Source organism: Yamadazyma tenuis, chromosome 4 (assembly GCF_029203305.1).
Source record: "Yamadazyma tenuis chromosome 4, complete sequence".
NCBI classification, from domain to species: domain Eukaryota; kingdom Fungi; phylum Ascomycota; class Pichiomycetes; order Serinales; family Debaryomycetaceae; genus Yamadazyma; species Yamadazyma tenuis.
Genome location: NC_089464.1, coordinates 1,093,083 through 1,115,178, shown reverse-complemented (window position 1 = coordinate 1,115,178; position 22,096 = coordinate 1,093,083). Strand labels below are relative to the sequence as shown.

At 45.5% G+C, this 22,096-nt stretch overlaps 9 protein-coding genes across 9 annotated transcripts; 8 read left to right on the top strand and 1 right to left on the bottom strand. All coding sequences in view use genetic code 12, as the record gives it.

Moving 5' to 3' along the window:
* Nucleotides 1-727: 727 nt before the first annotated feature.
* Nucleotides 728-2,578, top strand: PSN45_003592 (uncharacterized protein; the record flags this gene model as incomplete). Its single annotated transcript, XM_006684145.2, has 1 exon — nt 728-2,578. One exon carries the CDS (start codon nt 728-730, stop codon nt 2,576-2,578), a length of 1,851 nt encoding a protein of 616 aa, XP_006684208.2.
* An 82-nt stretch (nt 2,579-2,660) lies between these two features.
* Nucleotides 2,661-4,001, top strand: ELP4 (Elongator subunit elp4; the record flags this gene model as incomplete). Its single annotated transcript, XM_006684146.1, has 1 exon — nt 2,661-4,001. The coding sequence occupies one exon, from the start codon at nt 2,661-2,663 to the stop codon at nt 3,999-4,001; it is 1,341 nt and encodes a 446-aa protein (XP_006684209.1).
* An 818-nt stretch (nt 4,002-4,819) lies between these two features.
* On the top strand, nt 4,820-7,579 carry CDC54 (MCM DNA helicase complex subunit; the record flags this gene model as incomplete). Its single annotated transcript, XM_006684147.2, has 1 exon — nt 4,820-7,579. The coding sequence occupies one exon, from the start codon at nt 4,820-4,822 to the stop codon at nt 7,577-7,579; it is 2,760 nt and encodes a 919-aa protein (XP_006684210.1).
* Nucleotides 7,580-8,318: 739 nt separating this feature from the next.
* On the top strand, nt 8,319-8,777 carry HPA3_1 (D-amino-acid N-acetyltransferase; the record flags this gene model as incomplete). Its single annotated transcript, XM_006684619.2, has 1 exon — nt 8,319-8,777. The coding sequence occupies one exon, from the start codon at nt 8,319-8,321 to the stop codon at nt 8,775-8,777; it is 459 nt and encodes a 152-aa protein (XP_006684682.1).
* A 94-nt stretch (nt 8,778-8,871) lies between these two features.
* PSN45_003588 (uncharacterized protein) lies at nt 8,872-12,424 on the top strand (the record flags this gene model as incomplete). The annotated part of the gene is made up of 2 exons (XM_006684149.2): nt 8,872-9,353; nt 11,233-12,424. The coding sequence occupies 2 exons, from the start codon at nt 8,872-8,874 to the stop codon at nt 12,422-12,424; spliced, it is 1,674 nt and encodes a 557-aa protein (XP_006684212.2).
* A 114-nt stretch (nt 12,425-12,538) lies between these two features.
* Nucleotides 12,539-13,981, top strand: TMS1 (Membrane protein tms1; the record flags this gene model as incomplete). The annotated part of the gene is made up of 1 exon (XM_006684622.2): nt 12,539-13,981. One exon carries the CDS (start codon nt 12,539-12,541, stop codon nt 13,979-13,981), a length of 1,443 nt encoding a protein of 480 aa, XP_006684685.1.
* Nucleotides 13,982-14,122: 141 nt separating this feature from the next.
* ATP20 (ATP synthase subunit G atp20) lies at nt 14,123-14,494 on the top strand (the record flags this gene model as incomplete). The annotated part of the gene is made up of 1 exon (XM_066158113.1): nt 14,123-14,494. One exon carries the CDS (start codon nt 14,123-14,125, stop codon nt 14,492-14,494), a length of 372 nt encoding a protein of 123 aa, XP_066014210.1.
* A 71-nt stretch (nt 14,495-14,565) lies between these two features.
* ROK1 (RNA-dependent ATPase rok1) lies at nt 14,566-16,236 on the bottom strand (the record flags this gene model as incomplete). Its single annotated transcript, XM_066158112.1, has 2 exons — nt 14,566-15,320; nt 15,360-16,236. 2 exons carry the CDS (start codon nt 16,234-16,236, stop codon nt 14,566-14,568), a joined length of 1,632 nt encoding a protein of 543 aa, XP_066014209.1.
* A 2,226-nt stretch (nt 16,237-18,462) lies between these two features.
* Nucleotides 18,463-21,987, top strand: SPA2 (component of the polarisome; the record flags this gene model as incomplete). Its single annotated transcript, XM_066158111.1, has 2 exons — nt 18,463-19,929; nt 19,996-21,987. The coding sequence occupies 2 exons, from the start codon at nt 18,463-18,465 to the stop codon at nt 21,985-21,987; spliced, it is 3,459 nt and encodes a 1,152-aa protein (XP_066014208.1).
* Nucleotides 21,988-22,096: the final 109 nt, after the last annotated feature.

Sequence of the window (22,096 nt, the reverse complement as noted above, 5' to 3'; positions counted from 1 at the left end):
AGTGTGTGGGCACAGAAATCACTGTGAGGAAAGGCTGGGATATATATGTGTGTTTGAAAATAGGGGATTGAGGGCAGGAGAATGCGTCAAAACACACGGGAGAAGGGCCGATGGGAATGGCACACGACGAGGATGAATAAAGTCAAACAGTAGAAATATACCCGAGCCAGGTAGAATGGGTGCCAGTAAGTGAAAGCAAACAGAACCACTAACAAAAACAAAGAAAAAAAGCTTTAGTTGGACAAGTGTTTTGTTGATAGTCAGAGGTTAAGCGAGAAAAGTGAGAAAAAAAACCTAGGATTTAAACAGGCGGATAAGAGAAGACAACAGCCGCCGGAACGAAAACTGTCGAGAATACGACGAAGAAAATACAGGCACACGGCAATCACACCGACACAGTTTGGAGGTTAGGTTTGTGGATGTGTAGGTGGTGAAATTCGATACATCTAACAAAGCCTGGTGCTTCAGCCGTCAGCGCACAAATAGTAATTTGAAACCAGTTGGAGTGGTATTTACCAAATGTCTTAAAGGGGCAAGGATCAGGACCAGGGAGTGCGAGTTAGGGCAGTAACCTGCAATCAATCGCCCAACCTGAAATCAGTCGCATTAACCTGCAATACCACCTAACCTTCTTGCAGTGCGCGCCATCAGAATCGGATCCTTTGACATGTCTCTGTATCCCATGGGACTAGATCCCTATGTATCTCGACAATGCCTCCTTCACCACATGTACTCGCCACTCGTGTCGGTACACCTGTCGCCCGCCGCCGACGCCTTCCTCCAGTCGGTCGTCAACGCCGCCGATACGTCGGTGCTATCGATTCTCAAACCCTATGGAAATAACGTACAATACCCCATCCCCAACCAGCTGTTCAAAATCACGAACAACCAGCTCATCACCAAAAACTACCCCAGTTTCCCCGTCCGCTTCGACTTCCCGTTGCAAGACTTGTTGTCCATCGCATCGTCATCATCCTCTGACCACTCGTCATCCCTCCAGCAACTATTCAGTATATCGTCCCTTGAACGGCTTCTCAAGGAACTCCCGTTCGATGCCAATGACGACTTGTACCTCGCATTCTTCAACAAGGTCATCACGTCCAACTCGATCGTGGCGTTCCACACATTCAACCACCCGATTTCTCAGATATTTGTCATCGACTATGCCAACGATTCAGTAGACTACTTGCGGGCCAGGATCGTTGAGTTCCGCAACTATCGCTTCCCGCCCTTCTTCCAAATCAACGACCTTTTGGTGCATGCGTTCGTGGTTTACGACGAGAATGCGGTGGGGGCCAGTGAGCTCGCGGCTTTTGAGGCCGACGTCAACAATAAGTTGTCTGTGGCGGTGACGTTTATCCCAGTGGTGTTCCAGGAACCGGAAAAGAGTGCATCACAAGTGGAGATTCTTGTGAACCAAAACTCGACAATTGACGAGGACTTACAGCGAATCTCTTTCGGTTCCACCCCCGACCATTTTATGATTCCCACACTGGTCGATAGAAGCCTTCGGGGGTCGATACACCAGTTCATCTCGCAGCAGTTGATTCCACATATGGAGAAAAAGGTGCGGTTGTGGGATGACCAGATTCTTGCTCCTAAGCGGTCCATCACCAACCGTTTTTTCTCGGCTTCCCGAAAGCTCTTCAACAACAACAATGCCTCAGATCACCAAGCCGATACCTCGTCGTTCAACTACCAGGAAAACTACTACCACAAGTCATCGCCTGAACAGTCGATTCGGAAACTCGCAGATTGGTCATTGATTCTCAAGGACTTTAAGTACAGCTACTCGGTCTACGACCTCATCAAAAAGGACTACAACAACGACAAGGCGTGGATCTATGTGGCGTCCACCCAGGAAATGTGCATCATATCCTTGCTCCTAGTGCAAACCCAGTTGGCCAATAATCTTGGGGTTTCTCCCGACAGAAACACCCTCAGAAGGATCCGAAACGATATCATAGAACCGTACCTTGACAACCTTCTGTATACGTACAAGTCCCGTCTCAATCTCAAGACGTACAATCTCCGGACATTGTTGGTGGTAGTGGAGCTTCTCCAGTGCATGTGTTCCACCTTCAAAATGTACTGGTGGTGGATCGACCTCATTGAGAAGTACTTGGTCAAATGTGTTCAGGAGTTCGATGCACATTTGATAGCTTCCAACCAGAGCCTGCAAGTGATCAAGGCCATCATCTACGAACGTCTTGGCTTTGTCTTTGGTAAAATCTCGGTGGAGTCAATGGTGCAAATCGATCATCAGGAGCAAGAAAAACCTCCAGAGGAAGAGGGTCTCTACCATAACCCATACAAGATACGCCCCAAACGAGTACCGTACATCGTCGGGTCCGGTAGGTTCAGAAAGTCGTCCACTTGGTACTTACTTTCCATTAAAGAATGGTTGGCACTTGAGAAATACGACCATATTAAAGTGCTTCTCAGCAACATTCGTTATTCCTTTGACCTCGAACTCACGGACAATTGGTACAACCGAAGCGATCTCTTGCTCGGCATCATAAAGAGGCGGCTAGTTGATCAGGACAAAGTTCCTCCGCTTGAAGTCGCCTCTTCCTAAGTAGATATAGCATATTCACCTTCGCATTACACAATTAGATACCTGATTTTCAAGTTCGCATTCAATCTCATCACTTGCAACGATGTCGTTCAGAAAGAGAAGCGAAGTGATAAACGGGACCCCGCGAACACCCGCGGTCCCCGGACGAGCAGGCGGCCCTCTGCCCATCCCCGGCCGTACACCAACCCCAGGCGTCCCCGGCAGAATCCCCTCTACTGTTCCTGGCAGAGGTCCTTTACCAGGTAGAAGCCAAAAGGCAAAACCTCCAGGACCACAAAAGTCCGATGAAACCGTATCTCCAGAGCCAGAGCTTTCAAATATCGGCATCAGGCCCTCGGTAATCACGTCCCAGCCAACTATATCGACAGGAACAGCGGATCTAGACAAGATCTTGGCTCATCAGGGTCTTCCACTCGGTGCCTCATTGTTGATTGAAGAGTCTGGTACCACTGATTTCGGGTCTATTTTGCTCCGATGCTTTGCTGCTCAAGGGATACTTCACAACCGAGTAGATGAGGCCAAAAAGTCCAACGCCCATGTGATTGTGGTGGGATTATCTCATGAATGGGCCAAGGACTTGCCTGGAATGTACAAAGGGTCTTCCAAAGATAAGAAGAAAGCGTTGATCAAGAGCGAGGAAAACAAGATTAATGTGTCCAACATGTCCCAGTCGTCTAACACCCAAGAGAGAGACTTGAAAATCGCTTGGAGATATGGGTTGAATAAGAAGGTCCAGGATGAAAACTTGAGTGAAGTTAATGAGAACTACAACCACCAGTTTGACATCACAGAGAGATTACGGCCTGTTCCCAGTGCCAATGAAATGACGTTCATTCAGTTGTCTACCGACTATAAGAAGCTCGTTTCCACCATCTCTGCTACCATTGAGCAGCAGATCAAAGCTTACTCGTCGAAAACAATCAGACTTGTGATCCCCAACTTATTAATTCCTTCTATATATCCGCCGTCACTCTCCCAGTCTACGTTCATGATCCCGTTTTTCCATAGCTTGAGGTCCTTGTTACGGCAGTATCCCAACCACTTATCGATGGCAGTGTCTCTTCCGGTTGACTTGTACCCCAGATCTTCGCATTTGATCACCACCTTGGAGAACTTGGTAGACTCGGTCATCCACCTCCAGCCGTTCAACCAAGCGATGTCCCAGTTAATCGAAAGGGCATACAAGAACGAGCCGGGCAAAATTCAACACGGGTTGGTGAATATCTTGAAGTTGCCGGTGTTGGCAGAAAGAGGATTAATGACCATTCACAACGGTGAATACGCCTTTAAAAACGGCCGTAAAAGGTTTGAGATCGAGGAATGGGGCATTCCCATCGAGGATGATGCCACTGACGCCAATAACACTCCATCCACTGAAGGACACGTTCCGGAAAAGCAAACCTCCAAGAATATAGACTTTTAATGAACACTTACTTATTCATGTGACTGATGAGAATGTCTAGTTTGTCCATGATATCCTTCTGATTTCGCTTGATTTCACCCACTTCTTGTATCAATGCCTCCATACTGGGGTCGAGTTTGGGGATTTTTGACTGGGGACTGGCGTTGGTATCAAAATACTCGATATGTTCGTTGAACTTCACGTTCTTTCTGTCTGCCGAAACCGCAACCGCCTCGTGTTTGCGCTTGAAAGTCTGGGCATGCTGGTGTTCGATTTCCAGGATCTGCTGCCTCCTGACGGGGGATCCACTTCGTCTGACCGGTGATACGATGGTATCGCTGCTGGTGGGACGCCTTCTCTCAGGACTCAAAGACCGTGGACGGATACTTATTTTTGTGCGTGGCGGTCTGTCGGAGGTATTTAGCCTGCGGCTGTCGACCGGAAGGAGCTGTGTGCGGGCATTTAGAGTCACTTCTGGGATGTTGTTTTGGCTCATGTTGTTACAGGAAACCAAAACAGAAGCGCGCGAATTGCGAAGAGCAGAAGTGAGAAAAGACCAAGAAACGGAGAACCACTCAAACATCCGGGAGGCTGGTGTTTGCGGTTTGACGTAGGCGACCCGGTGCTATTTCCCCCTCCTTAGGAGAACAGAAAAATGCCAATACAATTGGTACGGATTTACCAGTTCTGACCCATACACCCACTGATAGTGGTAGTCCTACCACCAATATTAATTAAACCACATTGGGAAATATAATTGATGGACGCGTCGCACTGAAAATAAATGTACAAATTCACATACTCATCTTTTTTCTAACTCAACCTGTTCTTTTTCCTCCATGTCGTCGCCAATTCACAACGTGGATGAACTCCCCGAAGATCCAAGCTTGCGGGAAACTGAATCCCAGTCGCAGACCCAGCACCAAGTGGTCCCCTCGTCTCCCTTGTTCTTCAACTCATCGTCTTCTCAACTACACTCCGATGCCAATAACCCAGGTAGAAACGCCCCTGGCAGCAGCCAGAGAACCCGGGCCGGCGATATATCGTCTCCCTTACACTACTCGTCGTCCTCGGCTCACCACAACTCCGAAAACAACCGGGGACCCTCTTCTGGCAGAAATATCAGAACTGACAGGTTGACCAGTGAGGTCGACAGAATCGTCAGAAGACACAATAGAAGTGACATCCAGGACACCACCTCATCGCCCTTGAGAAGAAGAGCGTTCATGGACTCTCCTCACGGGTCGCAAGAGTCCACACAACCGCCACCCAACCCCTCGTCGTCAAACCCCAATTCTGACAACTTGACGGGCGCCGACGATGAACCAGTCCGAGTGATTTGGGGAACCAATGTATCGATCCAGGACTGCTCCAACGCGTTCCGGGACTTCTTGATGTCGTTCAAAATGAAGTACAGACGATTACATGACCAGGGCGAAGTGGTGTTTGAAGATAACGAACTTTATTATGTGCAACAATTGAACAACATGAGAGAATTGGGCTTGACCAACTTGAACTTGGACGCCAAAAACTTGTTGGCGTACCCGGCATCCCGCAAGCTCTACTACCAGTTGTTGAACTACCCACAAGAAGTGATCCCCATCATGGACCAAACCACCAAAGACTGTATGGTCTCATTGGTGATGGATGACAACGGATTTGACAACACCGCTACCACCAGCGTCGACGAGATCGAAACCAACATCTACACGGTTCGCCCTTACAACATCAACCAGGTGGAACGAGGAATGCGGGAATTGAACCCCAATGATATCGATAAACTTGTGAGTGTCAAAGGTCTTGTGTTGAGAGCTACTGCCATTATCCCCGATATGAAGGTGGCCTTCTTCAAGTGTAATGCCTGTGACCACACAATCGCAGTGGAAATCGATCGGGGAGTGATCTCAGAGCCATCCAAGTGTCCACGAGAAGTTTGTGGCCAGTCGAACTCGATGTCCATCATCCACAACCGATCTTCGTTTGCTGATAAGCAGGTGATTAAATTACAAGAAACCCCCGACTTAGTTCCAGATGGACAAACCCCCCACTCCATCAACTTGTGTGTTTATGATGACTTGGTCGACAGTTGCCGAGCTGGTGACAGAATCGAGGTGTGTGGGATTTTCCGGTCGTTGCCCGTGAGGTCTAATCCCCGTATGCGAGCTGTCAAGAGCTTATACAAGACGTATTTGGACGTGGTTCACGTGAAGAAAATCGATAAGAAACGATTGGGAGCCGATGTTTCGACCTTACAACAAGAAGCCACCGATAAGGAGCAGGAGGTGGAACAGGTAAGAAAAATCACTGCCGATGAGATCGAGAAAATCCGTGAAATCAGCCAGAGAGATGACTTGTACGAGGTGTTGGCCCGGTCATTGGCCCCGTCCATCTACGAAATGGACGACGTCAAGAAGGGAGTGTTGTTGCAGCTCTTTGGTGGGGCCAACAAGACATTCAAGAAAGGTGGCCGGTACAGAGGAGACATCAATATCTTATTGTGTGGAGACCCGTCGACGTCCAAGTCCCAGTTGTTGCAATACGTTCACCGTATCTCTCCTCGAGGAGTCTACACGTCGGGTAAAGGTTCTTCGGCCGTGGGGTTGACAGCCTATATCACTCGGGACGTTGATACCAAGCAACTTGTGCTTGAAAGTGGAGCGTTGGTGTTGTCGGACGGAGGAGTGTGTTGTATTGATGAGTTCGACAAGATGAGCGACTCTACCCGGTCGGTGTTGCACGAGGTGATGGAACAACAGACGATTTCGGTGGCTAAGGCTGGGATTATCACCACTTTAAATGCCCGGACGTCGATTTTGGCGTCGGCCAACCCCATCAACTCTCGCTACGACCCCAACTTACCCGTGACCTCCAACATCGACTTACCACCTCCGTTGCTCTCGAGGTTTGACTTAGTATACTTGATGTTGGATAAGGTGGATGAGAAAATTGATAGGCAATTAGCCCGTCATTTGACCGATATGTACTTGGAGGATGTTCCTGATAAGGTCACCAACTATTTCGTGTTGTCGGTGGAGTTCTTGACCACTTACATTCAGTGGGCCAAAGAAAACATCAATCCGGTCATTACACCTGAAAGTAAAAATGAGTTGGTCAGAGCCTACGTGGAGATGAGGAAAATGGGGGATGACAGCAGGGCGTCCGAGAAGCGGGTCACCGCTACCACCAGACAGTTGGAGTCGATGATCCGGTTATCGGAAGCACACGCAAAGATGAGGTTATCGTCGACGGTGGACTTAATTGATGTTAAGGAAGCGGTACGGTTGACCAAATCGGCCATTAAGGACTATGCCACCGACCCCATCACCGGGCGTATCGACATGGATATGATCCAAACCGGTACCACCTCGGCCCAGAGAAGAATGCAAGAGGACTTGAATAATGAGGTGTTGTCTCTCATTGAGGCCAATAATAATGCCATCAGGTTCAACGAGTTGGCGGTGAAGATCAATGAGAAGTCGTCGGTGAGGGTGGAAAATACCGACTTGACTGATGCTATTAAGCGGTTGGCCCAGGAGGGCAAGGTGATTGAAACTGGTGATAGTCACCGGAGAACCATTCGGAAGGCCATGGGTGTATAATACTATATAGTGATGATAAATGTTTAAGACTGATATGTGACCTCGAGAACTTCTTGAAACCTAGATAACTCGCTCTAAAGACCTCGAGTTCTCTTGAACCCTACAAGAACTCGCTCTTGTTGGCCGTGGGTTTGGTGGGTTCTTCCACCATCTGAAAGAGTTGGTTCAACTTCTCATCAACATCAAAATCCATTCCATCCGACACCTGGCTCAAGAGACGGAGCTCCTTTTGGAGGTCGATGTGCTCTCCGTGTTGGAGTCTTGCCAAAATGTCGTTCAAGATGATCATCCGGGCGTGGTGGGAGTCTCGGAGAGTGTCTAATTGTTTTCTTCGGGCTATGACCTCAGTGACGCAGGAGCCAAACACAATGGTGAGGAAGAGGGACTTGGTGGTAGGGGTGCGAAGAACTTCTGTGAAGGTAGCCCTTCGACGAGGGATGGCGATGGAGTAGTGGCGCACGGGTGTGAGGTGGTGGCAGACTCGTGGGAGCCAAGGGCCTATGAGTCGAGCCATGGTGTTTAGTGCGAACTTTTGAAATGAGAAAGGAAGGTTCAGTCTGACTCACTTGTTGACTAAGTTTGGAGGTATCTTTAATTCTGACTCAGCTGTTGACTAAGTTATGGAGGTATGTTTAATTCTGACTCAGAAATGACTCTTTGGTTTGTCTCTGTTTATCTTTTCGCGCCCAAACTCAAAGTATTATTTCAAGTTTATATCTTTCGATATCTTTCCTATCTCATGATATCCATAAGACCCATTGCACCCAAAGATAAACACGAGTGGTGGAAGCTCTGGTGCGACCCCGACGAATCGTACCTCCAGACCACCGGGTCGCTCGCCAGCGTCTCGCCACTGACTACCGAAACCACCTTTTCCCGGTTTCTTGATCCTAGAGTGCCATTATACGCGGCCGTCGCACAAGACTCAAATGGTAATTTGATAGGGTTTGCCACATACCTCACCCACTTGGGTACGAAGCTCACACAAGAGAACATGTACCTCGGTGACTTGTACGTCAGTCCTTCGAACCGCCAGAAAGGTGCTGGTAGAAAGCTACTTGAATTCGTGTTTAGTGAGGCCGATCGACTTAACTGTCCCGGCTGCTTCTGGACCACCGATAAGGATAACCAGACAGCACAGCGGTTGTACAACAAGGTTGGGGTGCAAGCGGATTTCGTGCTCTACAGACGAGCTTAATGTAGTTGGTATTTTATAGTTCTACCTACGAGTTTGCAGTCGCACAGAATGACAGAAGGAGGATCGCGATAATCTATTGATTTTGTTTTAACCAATGTCTGTAAAAGAACCGCTTCTTGACCAGCAAGAATGGGAGATGCAAACAGTCGATCCATATGAAGATAACTTTGCATTTGCGCGGTTGCATGATTTGGCGATGAATCGTTATCGTCATCTAATATCAAGACCACAGTTGTTTGATTTGCTACAACAAGCATATGAAAATAGTCTAGAAAACATCAGTGAAGCTGAACAACAAGAAACCCTTCGTATTCTACGTGAGTTTGATCCCATAAGATGGGACTTGCTTGTTGCATATGTGGATGCAAATTTGAACTACCAGATGTTTTTGAAACGATTAATCATGACATCCACTACCAAGGGGGTGGAAATATCAAAGGACCGCCAAAAGATTATGTCTTGGTACTCCTTTACAGGGAAGGTGTCACCTGAGTATCTGCAGTACCAAAGCTTTGCCGAAGCCCATATTCCAAAGGAGGGCCGCCCCTGCTTGATCTTAACTTTTTGTGTGCTTCTGTTTTTCTTTTGGCTCGCCGGCCTCTTCATCTATTTACAGAACTATTGAAGGGTTGTTTTCTTGTGTACATTTGAATAAATAATAATTGAGTCTTATTGTACGTTAGCGTCTGAATTGGTGGTGGAGGATGAAAGCTCACGGTTAGCTGGACCACATCCAGTTTAAGTAAATCATCTGGAACCTTACTACAACAATTTGCATGGTCCAAAATTTACAGTTTCTTGGGTTGTTTTGCTGACAGATAATTGGAGTGACTGTGATTGAATTACGAGAGGTTCAAAGTTATTTATGGGATAGTTTCTATTTTGTGTCGTATGGAATTGAGTTCCTCTATAGAATTTTGAGGGGATACTTAACAGTCCAACCTTTATTTGACAGTCCTTTCACATTGTCTGACATCCTTAAAATTGCGTAAAAATGTCAAAACCATCCTTATTAGAGGGTGTTTTCAACATTCAAAATAACTAAAACAATATAAAATGAGTAAACAAAGGATATGTCTTCACCTTTGTACCTGAAAACTTCTCAGAGTCGGTAGCACTGAAACCATTCACAGCATTCAAGAACTTCTCAACACATTCAGCAGGAGAAATGAACAGTTCCCGGCCAAAAAAACTCAATTACTACTACAGGCAGTCGGTTTTAACTAAACCTGGGTGCAACAATACAGTCACCGAGTTTTTGATTATTTTGTTGGCACAAACAGCTTTGTGAATGAACACATCAACTCCATTGGGAGCCAATTGTTGAAGTTGCTTGAAGGAAGCCTCAATTTTGGTATATGGATAACCCGCATCGACATATAAGACGTTTAAGTTGTGTCTACCAAAAGCTTTCAATGGGCACTCAGAGTTCTGTTTCTAACCCTTGCAATTACCAATCCAATACCCCTGTTGGTACCGGTGACGAAGTAAGTGAGTCAGCGCATGACTGTTATCTCACTCAGTGTTGCTCACTTTCTATCTCTCTAGAAAGCCGAATGTGATGGTGGAGTATTGGTTGCTAAATTATACCCATAGCTATTCTCAGTGTTGGATGAATTACGCTTGGCAAACTGTTTTTGATAAGCAGGCGTTATCTTTTGCAGCCGGTATTCTTAGCATTTGCCTCAGCATTGTCTTACCATTTAAATGTCCCCCAAAGTGGTACTTCTTGGGGACCGATGGTACGAGTAGGAAAAGTTGACAGAAATGAGGACAACAATGGCTTTCAGGTCTTTCAAGTTGGTCATTCTGCGAATCTGAAACAGTTGACATGTAATAGTAGTTCTTAGATTAGTGAAGCCCAATCAATAATCCCATATTCTCTGTGAGAGGAGAGCTTATGAATCGCTTCCTAAGCCGAAGGCGCTTCAAAGGGGAAACCTTGGGCTCCTAGTCGTTATTGTATTCCATGGTTGAGCATATTGAAAGGTGTGCTGACATGAGGGTGGAAAGGAAATTTCCTGGAGATCTTCATATTCCAGGTGACTTGAATTTAGTTTCAGCGACGTTTAATCCCAGGTATTAGTTCCAGAGACCTTAATATTATAGGTATCATACTTGTGTTTAATATGAACTACATTGACAACAATAACACAAATTGTAGTCCAAGTATAAGCAACATTCAAACCACCGCACTTCGATGAGTACATGGAATCATGATTATCATAGGCCGCCTAGACACCTTTTATTCTATTCAAAAGAAACTTTTTCATTCTTCATTCCCCACTAGTATGTATCTCTAGACACATATCCAGTTGCCACTACCCCCTTTGTTCTCTTATCACTACCATATACAATCCTACCACCTTTCATGTTCTCAGCAAAAGCGCGACTAAATTCTCACAACATTAAACGTGAATGATCCATCCACAATGAAAGTACCCAAAATAACCAGCATACTTCTTGTGGCATTGAGCGCCATCTCCGTGCTAAACTTCCTCTTGAAGTACTACACGTACTTTGTGCTCATGGTCTCGTCGTCCAAGAAAACCGCCCACGAGGTTAACAACATTGCAGAAGAAACTGGCGAGGTGCCTCATCCACATGAACTATATGTGCCATTGTTGACGTTCATACCGACAAAGTCCCCCGTTCTCACAAGACCCTGGGTGCTTGTAACCAGCAGTTTGATCGAGGAGAACTTTGTGGGCTTGACTATGAGCTTCTTCACCATTTTCTACTTGGGCAAGTACCTAGAGAACATCTGGGGCCACAAAGACTATTCCTACTTCATTGCCTGTAACGTGTTGATTGGCAACTTGATGGTGTATACGCTATTCTATACGTGTCTGTGGATGGGCCAGTTGCATGAGGTGCCTCCGGTGGTGGTGACACCCATGGCAGTGATAATGGGGTTTTTTGTGGCTATCAAGCAGAGAATCCCCTCTCATTACTTACTCTTCTTCAAGGGCAATGTGAGGGTTAAGATCAAGTACTTGCCGTTTTTGTTGATCGTATCGAGCTTTATGTTGCTGCTTTTGAGTGAAGAATTTCGAATACTGTTCCATTTGTCGATCAACGGGTTTATCATCAGTTGGGTGTACCTCCGGTTCTTCAAAGAGGGTTCCAACGAAGTACAGTCTTACTTGCTTCCGTTTCTGCTCACGAGAAAACGGTCAAGCAAGAAGAACTATAAGGTCAAGAAGACGGAGCCCAAAGAAACCCCCAGCATATCCACCAACTCGAGTCTTCATTTGGAGACAGTGCCCATCAGAGGTGACCGAACCGAGCAGTTTGCATTGTACACTTTTTTCCCGGCTCCGGTGTCACTAGTGGTGAAGGCCATTTCAAATATAGTGTTCAACGTACTAGCCAAGTATAATGTCATCGATGCCAAAAGCTTTCTGCTAGGCGACCTGGATGACGATGACAGTGAACAGTTGATGTTTGAAGACGTCCACAAACTCCAGTCCAAGCTCTTTGGGTTGTCTTCGTTGAATGGTGCCCAAGATGTGTCTACCATTGCACACACCAATTCCAAATTCAAGTCGGTTTGGGACTGGGTAGTGGGTGGCCGGGGGAAGAAGGCTGGCGTCAATACCAGCATGGACAAGAGAAGGAAACAGGCCCTCAAAGAGTTTGAGTAGCATTTAGCATATGAAGTATACATTTAACACCCACTCACCTAATCACGTGACTGTATATTCCGCGAACCAGCTGATCATCTGCGCGATAACCCTTTGTAAACTACAACTTATTACATGGGAGCATTGGTTTCAATTCCTCTTGCCGGCACGTCGACGTTGGTTTCATCGGCTGCGTCATGTTTCGGTGCCGCTGCCTGTTCCGCCTTCTGTACGTCGATTGGCGGGACGTTCCAGTCGTCTATTCTCACGAGAATAACCTATGCATTTTTATTACTATTCAACTCCCTTCTATCATGGATAGCATTATCACCATACGTGGTGCACAAACTCGAGAAGGCCTCGTTCGGATTCATCAACAATAACTGTGGGGCCGAGGGTGGGCAATGTATCAGCTTTGCTTCTGTGCACAGAATCAACTTGGCGTTAGGGGCTCTCCATTTGCTATTAGCCGGGTTGTTGATAAACGTCAAGTCCACCACCAACCCGCGGGCGGCCATCCAGAACGGCTGGTGGAAGTTAAAACTGTTGTTGTATGTGGTGCTCATCTTGGTCAATTTCTTGTTGATCCCTGATGGGTTCTTTGTGTTTTACGGTAATCACATTGCCATCATATTTTCCACCATATTTATTGGGATAGGGTTGGTTTTGCTTGTCGACTTTGCCCATGCATGGGCCGAGACATGCTTGGAGAAGATCGAGTTGGAGGAGTTGACGGGTGATGGCGAATATAACGCTGGGTTCTGGAAAAAGCTTCTTATCGGAGGTACTTTGCTTATGTACGTTTCCAGTATCGTGGTAACCGTCTTGATGTACGGATTTTTCGCCAACAAAGGGTGCTCGATGAACATCACGGCCATCACGCTCAACATGCTTTTTGCAATCGTGATCTCCGGCTTATCAATTAACCAAACCGTGCAAGAATCCAACCCTCACGCGGGATTAGCCCAGTCGTCCATGGTTGTGTTCTACTGCACATACCTCGTGATGAGTGCAGTGGCGTCCGAGCCCGACGACATGAACTGCAACCCGTTGGTGCGGTCTCGTGGAACCCGTACCGCCAGTATTGTCTTGGGAGCGTTTTTCACGTTTATCGCCATGGCTTATACCACCACGCGAGCAGCTGCCAATTCGGCATTTTTCGACGATGAGGAAAGCACGGAGATGGCCTCAGGCCTCATCAGTTCCCAACCCAGCGGCCGTAACGAAATGCGGTACCAGGCAATTAAACAGGCAGTGGATGAAGGTTCTTTGCCTGAAAGTGCCTTGAATCAGTTGAGTTTGTACGACGACGAGGGAACGGCCGCCGATGAGGAGCGCAATAGTGTCAAATACAACTATGCGTTGTTCCACGTGATCTTCTTCTTGGCCACGCAGTATGTGGCTACTTTGTTGACCATTAATGTTAAGCAGGACGAAGTGGGAGACTTTATTCCCGTCGGAAGAACATATTTTTCGAGTTGGGTCAAAATCATTAGCTCGTGGGTTTGCTTTGCATTGTACGGATGGAGCTTAGTTGCTCCAGTTGTATGGCCAGATCGGTTTGGGGTTCAGTTGTAGTTATATAGGTAATGCGATACAGTGAGCCACTTGCCTAATTAGGCAGTCAAGACCCAAACAGTTTGATTGGCTCGCGACTTGTGCGAACATTTACAAAACCTGAAAACTTTTCGAATCAACTTATCTTCCCGTCTGTCAAACATGTCTGCTATTGTATCTAAAGCTACTGGAATTGTCAACAACGCTGTCGCCAAGTCCACCTATTTGGCTAACCAAGCCGTCTACTGGGGCAAGGTCGGTGCTGAGGTGGGAAAAATCGTCTACCAGAAAGAAGCTTTGGCACCTCCAAGCACCGCTCAATTCCAACAGGTTTACAACAACGCATTGAAGTTTGTCCAAACTCCAGCTTTGCAAAAAGAGTTTTTTCAGAAAGCTGCCAACTTCAAGCCCACCCGGGAATGTGCCGTCAAGGCCGCCGTTTACGGAACTCAGTTATTGGCCTTCTTTTCGGTTGGTGAAGTTATTGGCAGAAGAAGCCTTTTCGGTTACCCTTCTGTTGGTGGCCACCACTAATTGTACTTTACCATCGCATGTATCCATATATTCCTAGAATAAACAGTTATTGATATTTATTAAAATACACACTACTCTGAAGCAGCTTCCTCGGTTTCCATATGCTTTCTTCTTTTTGATGCCTCGATCATCTGCTGCTTCTGCTTACGCTTGTGGCTCACTACTTTGGGAACCGTACTGATTCCCTTTCTGGTGATCTGATTTTTTTTCAACAACTGCTTGTCTTTCTTGGTAAGCTTGTCTATGTTCTCCATCCACTCTGAATATCCACTTTCACATCCCGATTGCTTCATCACGTTTATGATGGGCTTCACGAGCTTGTTGTCTTCTTTGGTGAAGAACGTGATGGCTTTTCCCTGTTTCCCTCCTCTTCCGGTTCTTCCAATTCGATGCACATACGCTTGTGCGCTCTGCGGAACATCGTAGTTTATCACCAAGTTGACCCCTTTGAAGTCCACACCTCTGGCCAACACGTCAGTGGTGATAAGAACCCAGATATCTCCATTTTTGAACCGTTTTATCACCTCTTCTCGCTGTTTAGGGGTTCTTTCTGCGTGGATCACATCCACATTGAGCTTATCGTATAACAATTCATGGAACAACGACTTGGCCCTGATGATGGACTGTAAGAAAATGATGATGGACGGTTTGAACTCACCGTCTTGAATGAGCTGTCTGATGGCCAAAAGCTTTCCCTCTTCGTTTCCGGTGAAAATGAGTTTCTGGTCAATGGTGTTGCTGGCAGCTTCTTTATGACCAATAATCACTCTCAATGGGTCTATCATGATGGCCTGACAAATTTCCTCGACTCCAGACGGGATGGTTGCTGAAAACATGGTTTTCTGAACGTTTTTTGAGTTTAAACTCGCCAAAATCGTATCGGTTTGCTGGAGAAATCCCTGCTCAAACAACTTATCTGCTTCGTCAACCACCAAGTTTTGCACTTTGGACAAGTTTATGGACTCGCTCTTGATGAGGCCAATGAGCCTTAAAGGAGTGGCCACAAGAATGTCATGTTTGTCGCTGTTGACGGATTTTTCAGTCAACTTGTTGGCCAATTGCTTGGACAATATTCCCAACTTCAAGTTGAACCCTCTGCTCAAGATATCCAAGTTCTGGAAAATCTGAGTGGCTAACTCATTAGTAGGTGAGATGATAAGACACTTGATGCCCGAGTTCTTCACCGGCGGCGTCGCAGTAAACTTCTGCAACAAAGGTATCAAGTATGCTAAGGTCTTACCGGATCCAGTAGGTGCACATGCAATTAAATCCCGTTCGTTTAGGATGGCGGGTACAGATTCACACTGAATGGGCGTGGGTTCAACGAACTCGGAGCGGAGCAAATTATCGAGGAGTTTCTTGTTGATGTCGTACCGGGAAATCAAATCTTCAAAAGATCCTATTGGCATCGGAATATCGTTCCCAGACACTTTGGACTTGTTTATTTTCCGGAAGGTAGCTGCGTCCTCCTCAGTGGATATTTGCAATGGAGGAACTTCTGGTACCTCAGTGACAACATTTGCAGGTTCATCGGTGGCGAGTTGGTGTTGATCTTGTGGTTCAATGTTGGTACTTCTCTTTGTGTGGAAGAAATCTGTTTCTTTATCGATCTCGTGCTGTAAGGTCTTCTCCTTGCGGGTCTCGGTGGAGAGCTCACCTTGAGTGGGCAATGAGAAGTCTGCACTATATTGTTTGCTTTTCCTAAGGCTGGCACCTCTTGATAATACTCTAAAGATATCCATGAGTATGTGAAGATGAGATGAGACAAACAGATAGATTTAGTGCAGGACCGTTTGGGTGCGACTAGTTGATGAAAATTTTTTTTTGAGGTTTCTTTACCATTCAATAGCACACTGGCAACTATGAACAATTTCAGGGTCATGGCCAGCAGGGTGACGAGGGTTACTCACATACCTTCACAAGCATCCCGAAACATATATTTGCACAAGGGTCCCAGATTAAGTGGGTTGAAAAAAGACCCTCTCGAGGTGTTCACCACCAGCGACGGGCACAAATACGACAATGATGTTCACCAGAACGTCAAATACATCCAGGACTTTCTCAGTGACAAGTTCCATATCGGCAACGAGCTTGCGTTGCAGGTAATAACTCATAAGTCGTTTGCCAATGGTATCAAGCCATATAACGAGAAGTTGAGTGCCATGGGATCAAAGATATTGAATTTGCATTTGGCCAAATTGGTCATCGAACAGCCGTCCAAGAGTTCGAGTGTCAACGAGTTGGCGATAAATAACAAGAACTTGGATGTTTTGGGGCAGCCCATGTCGAGAGAATTGGCTGGTAGATTATCGTTGGGTGTTTTTGCCAAACTTAACAAGTTGAATTCAGTGATGTTCTGGAACAGTTACAGCACGCAGGGGTTGAACTTTGAGGCCAGTGGAGAGATGAAGGTGAGTGCACAGATGGTGTATGCGATGATTGGAGCGGTTCATTTTACCCATGGAAAAAAAGTAGCTGAAGAGTTTATCAACGAGAAAATATTCCCTGAGGTGGAGACCATAACTCGGGATGTGGTGGAGGCGGATGTGAAGCAGGCCCAGGAAGCCACGTAGTCATGTAAGTAGATTGTACATAGATAATGAAGTATATTCATGAGAAGGATGGGGAAGTGTATTACGACAGGTAGATGACAGGGCCGAGCGGGATAGACAGGGATAACAGGGATAACAGGAATTACAGGGATAACAGGAATCAGAAGGATTACAAGCATTACAAGCATTACAAGAATTACAAGCATTACAACTACCATTCAACCATTCAACCATTCACAACAAGCTCATAGGATTCAGTTAGTAAACACCACCACACTTCCACCTCTTATTCACCCAGAACTCAATGCGTCACTGTGCCATTTGAACATCACCTGAATTCTATTATTCATGATGATCTCCAGCCCCGGCCCTCTACCCCATAATTATCGGTGTCCAGCTTAACAAAGTATTCCGACTATTCCAACAATTCCTATGTCCAGTTGCAGCCTATGCGGGTTGCAAAATAATCACCGCACAAAAATACTAGACCCAAACACCCACAAAATCACACAGTCACCGACACAGTCACCCACACACCCAGCGACACACTTCCACCACCCCACACCCATCCATCTAAACACACCACAACCTGATTTCACTCTTTGTGGACACCTGTCACTCACTGGCTCCTTAAAGGAGTTTCCAACCAATGTCAACTCCTTCGCTGCGAGGCGTGTATATAACCCATTGCAAGGGGCAGAATCTTACATTAGGTTCACTGCTAATCATTGCAAACGGATAGGATATTGATGATTTCGAACCGACTGAGACCATAATGGTGCACCACATCGCGGCGTACATCTCTGTACGTATTGTTGGTGAAAATACACATTGCCCGTGCATTACCACCATCGTTTAACAAATAATTGCGCCTGAACCATCTTAAGCCTTCTTATAATGAGCATCCTATCTAATAGTGGTTACAGCCGAGGCTTTCATCCAGGCGGGTGTAGGTGGTTGAAGTACGGGGGTTTAACCGGAAGGGATACTGTTGCTTTCTACGCAGCTGGAAATTACGTACTTGAAGGAATATCCACACACTATGGGTGTAAAGTGCTCTGGTTACTATGGGTGTAGAGATGTGCTCAATGAGAGCTTCTACGATTGTAAGCCCTGTAATGTTGCTCGTTGTGGCTAGTGCACCAGAACCTGAGAAACCACAAACTCGTATTGGAAGTCTAATCACCCCTTCTTCCATACAAAGTGGGTTGTGAAATTCTTGTTATTGTACATAAACACGGCCATTGTCCAATCCATCAGAAAGAAGTGCCTTGACCGCGCCGCGTCTCTGTGAATTTTATTTTTTCGCAGTGACTCTCCTAACGCATTTGCACACAAAATTTTTCTTTGCAATTGTTTGTAAACACATACAACTACACATCAATTCTCAGCACCCTCGGGTCTACCAACGTTGAAATGAGCGTGAAGAACTTGAACAATCACTTGACGGTGTTTAAGCAGTTTCTCGAAATCTCCGGCGACGCCAGAGGCACCAGATCAAGAAACAAAACACGGGCTGCTGATGCCAGAGGTAAACTTTTAAGATTATCCAATAACCAGTTCAAAGAGCTTTCCACCGATGTGTACGACGAATTAAGAAGACGAATCGATGAGTCTCGTGGAGAGCCCGACCACTTGCTTCCCAAGCTGGCCTATCATCCCAGTAGAAACGATGCAAGAAAAAAGTTGAGCACTTTGGCACAACACAGATTCAAGGATTTAGTATCTGATATATCGTTTGAAATCGAAAGAAGGGGTTTGCAAAACTCTGAAGAATATGTCACCACAAAGAGCCCTACCGACACCAAGCTGGTGAATTCAGTACCCGGGCCTGTGTTAAGTACTGGTAGTCAACTGCAAGTATCAGAAAAACAAGTGACCGATCCTGAAGAAGAATCGAATGTGTCAAAGGCTTCAGTGTCTTCCGAAGTGGCCAACCAAACCATTGGAGTCTCCAGCAAAACTGTGGTACCCACGAAGGCCAATTTGACCTGGTCCAGTGATGAGGAAGAAGAAGAGGAAGTTGAACTTAGAGATGCTACCACCCCAGAAGATCTCAACGACATAAATGAAGATGAATTCAAAGGCGTCAAACAACTAGGAACGGGCCTTAATACAGCCATCGGTGCTCCTGCCGACTTTTCTGCATCCAAAGGTACTCGTGAATTGCAAGACGATTCAAAGGATCAGGAAATACAGCTGTTAAAGGCCAAATTGGATGAGTTACAAAAACAACATAAAGAGGTATTGGATAAAAACTTCTCCTTAACCAAGGAAAAATCGTTGTTTGATAACGAAAGAAGTGAATGGGAACAAACAAAGAGCGAGTTTCAAAACAGGCTTTTGAACCTTCAAGATAACGCAGACTACAAGCAGTTGACGCAAGAGTTTGAGAAAGTCAAATCTACCAATGCTGCCTTAAGATTGGAGAACCAGTCGCTCAAAAACTCTGTCAATGCGTCAACCAAAGATCACACCAGAAGTAGCAGTATGAATACGTTATCAAAGGATTTTTCCTCCACAGTTGACCCACAAGGAGACAAGTCCAAGGAAGGGTTGAATCAGCAAATGAAGACCATCTTGGACAAGTTGTCAAACTTGGACGCTCCTGCAAAGAAACCACCAACACATCAAAGCTTGAGGGATGAAACTTTAATATGGCAAAAGAAGTATGAAGATTTAAGAGCTGAAAAGCTCAATAAGGATTTCAATACTTCTCTTTTGGATCAAGACCATTTGAAGTCTTTTGTTTCAGATCAAGGGCTAATTTCCCTCGATTCTGTTACTCGATTACATTCTTTAATAGAAGTATTCATGAGTTTCATTGATCAAAAGTCTTTCGATTCGGAGCTTCTTTTTGAGAAAGTTTCGACTCTTTCCTTGGTTTCTAATGATATTGCCAATCAGGGTGACAAAGACCACTTGAATTCCAATGATCTTTCTATCCAGGTAAGAGATGCTGCAAGCCATTTATTGACTGTGGTGAGACATTTCACGGTCTTCCCAAACTTATTACCAAAAGTTCTTGTTGAAAGGTCTGTAAGTGGTTTGGTATTCTCCATTTGTGATTTGATTGGTATATGTAAATTAACCAATGATGACTCCATAAGTATGCAGTTCAACAAATCTGCCACCCCAGTTTCTCAGTCTAATACTTCAGACAGAGGTATTACCAATGTCAATGACGATCCAAGCACAGAGGTTGGCGTTAGACCTTTGAGAATGGCCAACAGATTGAAAGATAACAATAGCGAAAGCTCATTGGCAAGTTCTCAGGTGTCGAGGGATGTCTCACCAAGCAACCAACCTAGAAAGTTCAATGCTTTGGCCTTGAAATTGGGAAAACTGACGGATTCCTTGTCTACTATTGGCAACACCAGCAATGGTCAAATTGGTAACACTAGCAATGGTCAAATTGCCAATGATGATTTTGGAACGACACCTACAAAGAAGGTCAATACTTTTTCTTCAAAATCGGGAAAACAGACGGATTCCTTGTCTAATATTGACAACACGAGCCATGGTCAAATCGTCAATGACGATGTTAGAACCACACCTTCTAAAAAGTCCAGTGTTTTGAACAGAGTTAAGCAGTTCGAGAGCCCTCCACCAACCACGCCGTTCAATAAGAAGCGAGGATCCTTCAGTCCTCCAGGGAGCGAAAATGAATCCACGAGCAATAGTTTTATTTTGAACAGATCTTCTTTGGAGATGAAAAAGTCTCCTAGAGATATAGTTCAAAAATTCGAGTCCAAGAGCAAAGAATTGAACGGTGCCGCTGATCTCAGTGTTAATTCAATCAAGTCTGAAAGTTCCAATATCGCCACTCCCGTTGCTACTAGTGTGTTTGGTGATGATAATGCTCAATTGAATTCCAAACAAGGTGACACGGACGAAGCGTTTGCTCGGAGTAACTCGAGAGGAAAGGGTATTTTCCAAAGTATACGGGACAGATTCGCTAATACCTCTAAGGAAGAACCTGTGATTGAGACCAAGCAGGATTCAAGCAACCATGATTCTAGCAGTGAAAATATTCAAACTTCAACGGCAGAAACTACTCCATCTAAGGGAAGTACTTCAGATCTCGAAATTTCGCCCAACCCAAACAAATCTTTCCAATCGGTTAGAAGCAGATTCATGGATGAAGACGATGACGAGACCAGAGCTCCTTCTTCTGCTGCTTCTGATGGCACTATTGCCCTAGAGGACCAAGAGCCTGTTATTCGCAAGGTACAACTCACCAAGCCTGAGTCGTCTGCTTTGAAATCGGCTGAAATTCCTCCAGTACAGAGAGTGCAGAAGAAGAAGGTCACTATTGATCAACCAGAACGTGCTAGAGAAGAAAGAAAAGAAGAGGATAATGATGAGGATAATGATGAGGATAATGAGAAAACTTTCCAGGCCAAGCAAAGACAAGAATACAGGAAGTCTATGGCGGCTGCTTCATTTAACGTTGATTTGTTTGATATTGATGATCCGGATAACACCTTAACCCAAGTGTTGCTCTACTTGGAGCATCAGACTGTGGAAGTAATCAACACCATTCAAGTGTTGTTAACAGCTATTAGAAAACCTAATGCTACCAGAGGAGAGTTGAGTCAGAAATCCAGAGCTGTTACCGAAGTTATCAAGCAGATGACAGAAGCTACCAACACTTCGATGAACCAAACCAGAAACGCTCAATTGAAAGAGCACGGAAGTTGGATCGTCAACAGTTTGGAGGATTGTTTCCATCGGATGAATATCTTATCGAAGCCTTCTAACGATGAAAAGAGAGATCTGGAGTTCGCCGATAAGTCATTGAAGCAAAGATTAGCAGGAAACTGCCATGACATAGTGAGGTGTACAAAGGAGTTGGTGAAAACGGTCGAAGAGGCCAGTTTGAAGGAGGATATCGCTAACTTGGATGCTAGATTGAGACACTCCCACGATTTGGCATAAATGCCTGTCAAAAATTTGTAAAACTACGGGAGCTATACTTGTTGAGTTTATGTTTTACGTGTATTATTCGTTATTTAATGTCTCTTGATATTTAATACATAAATTGAAA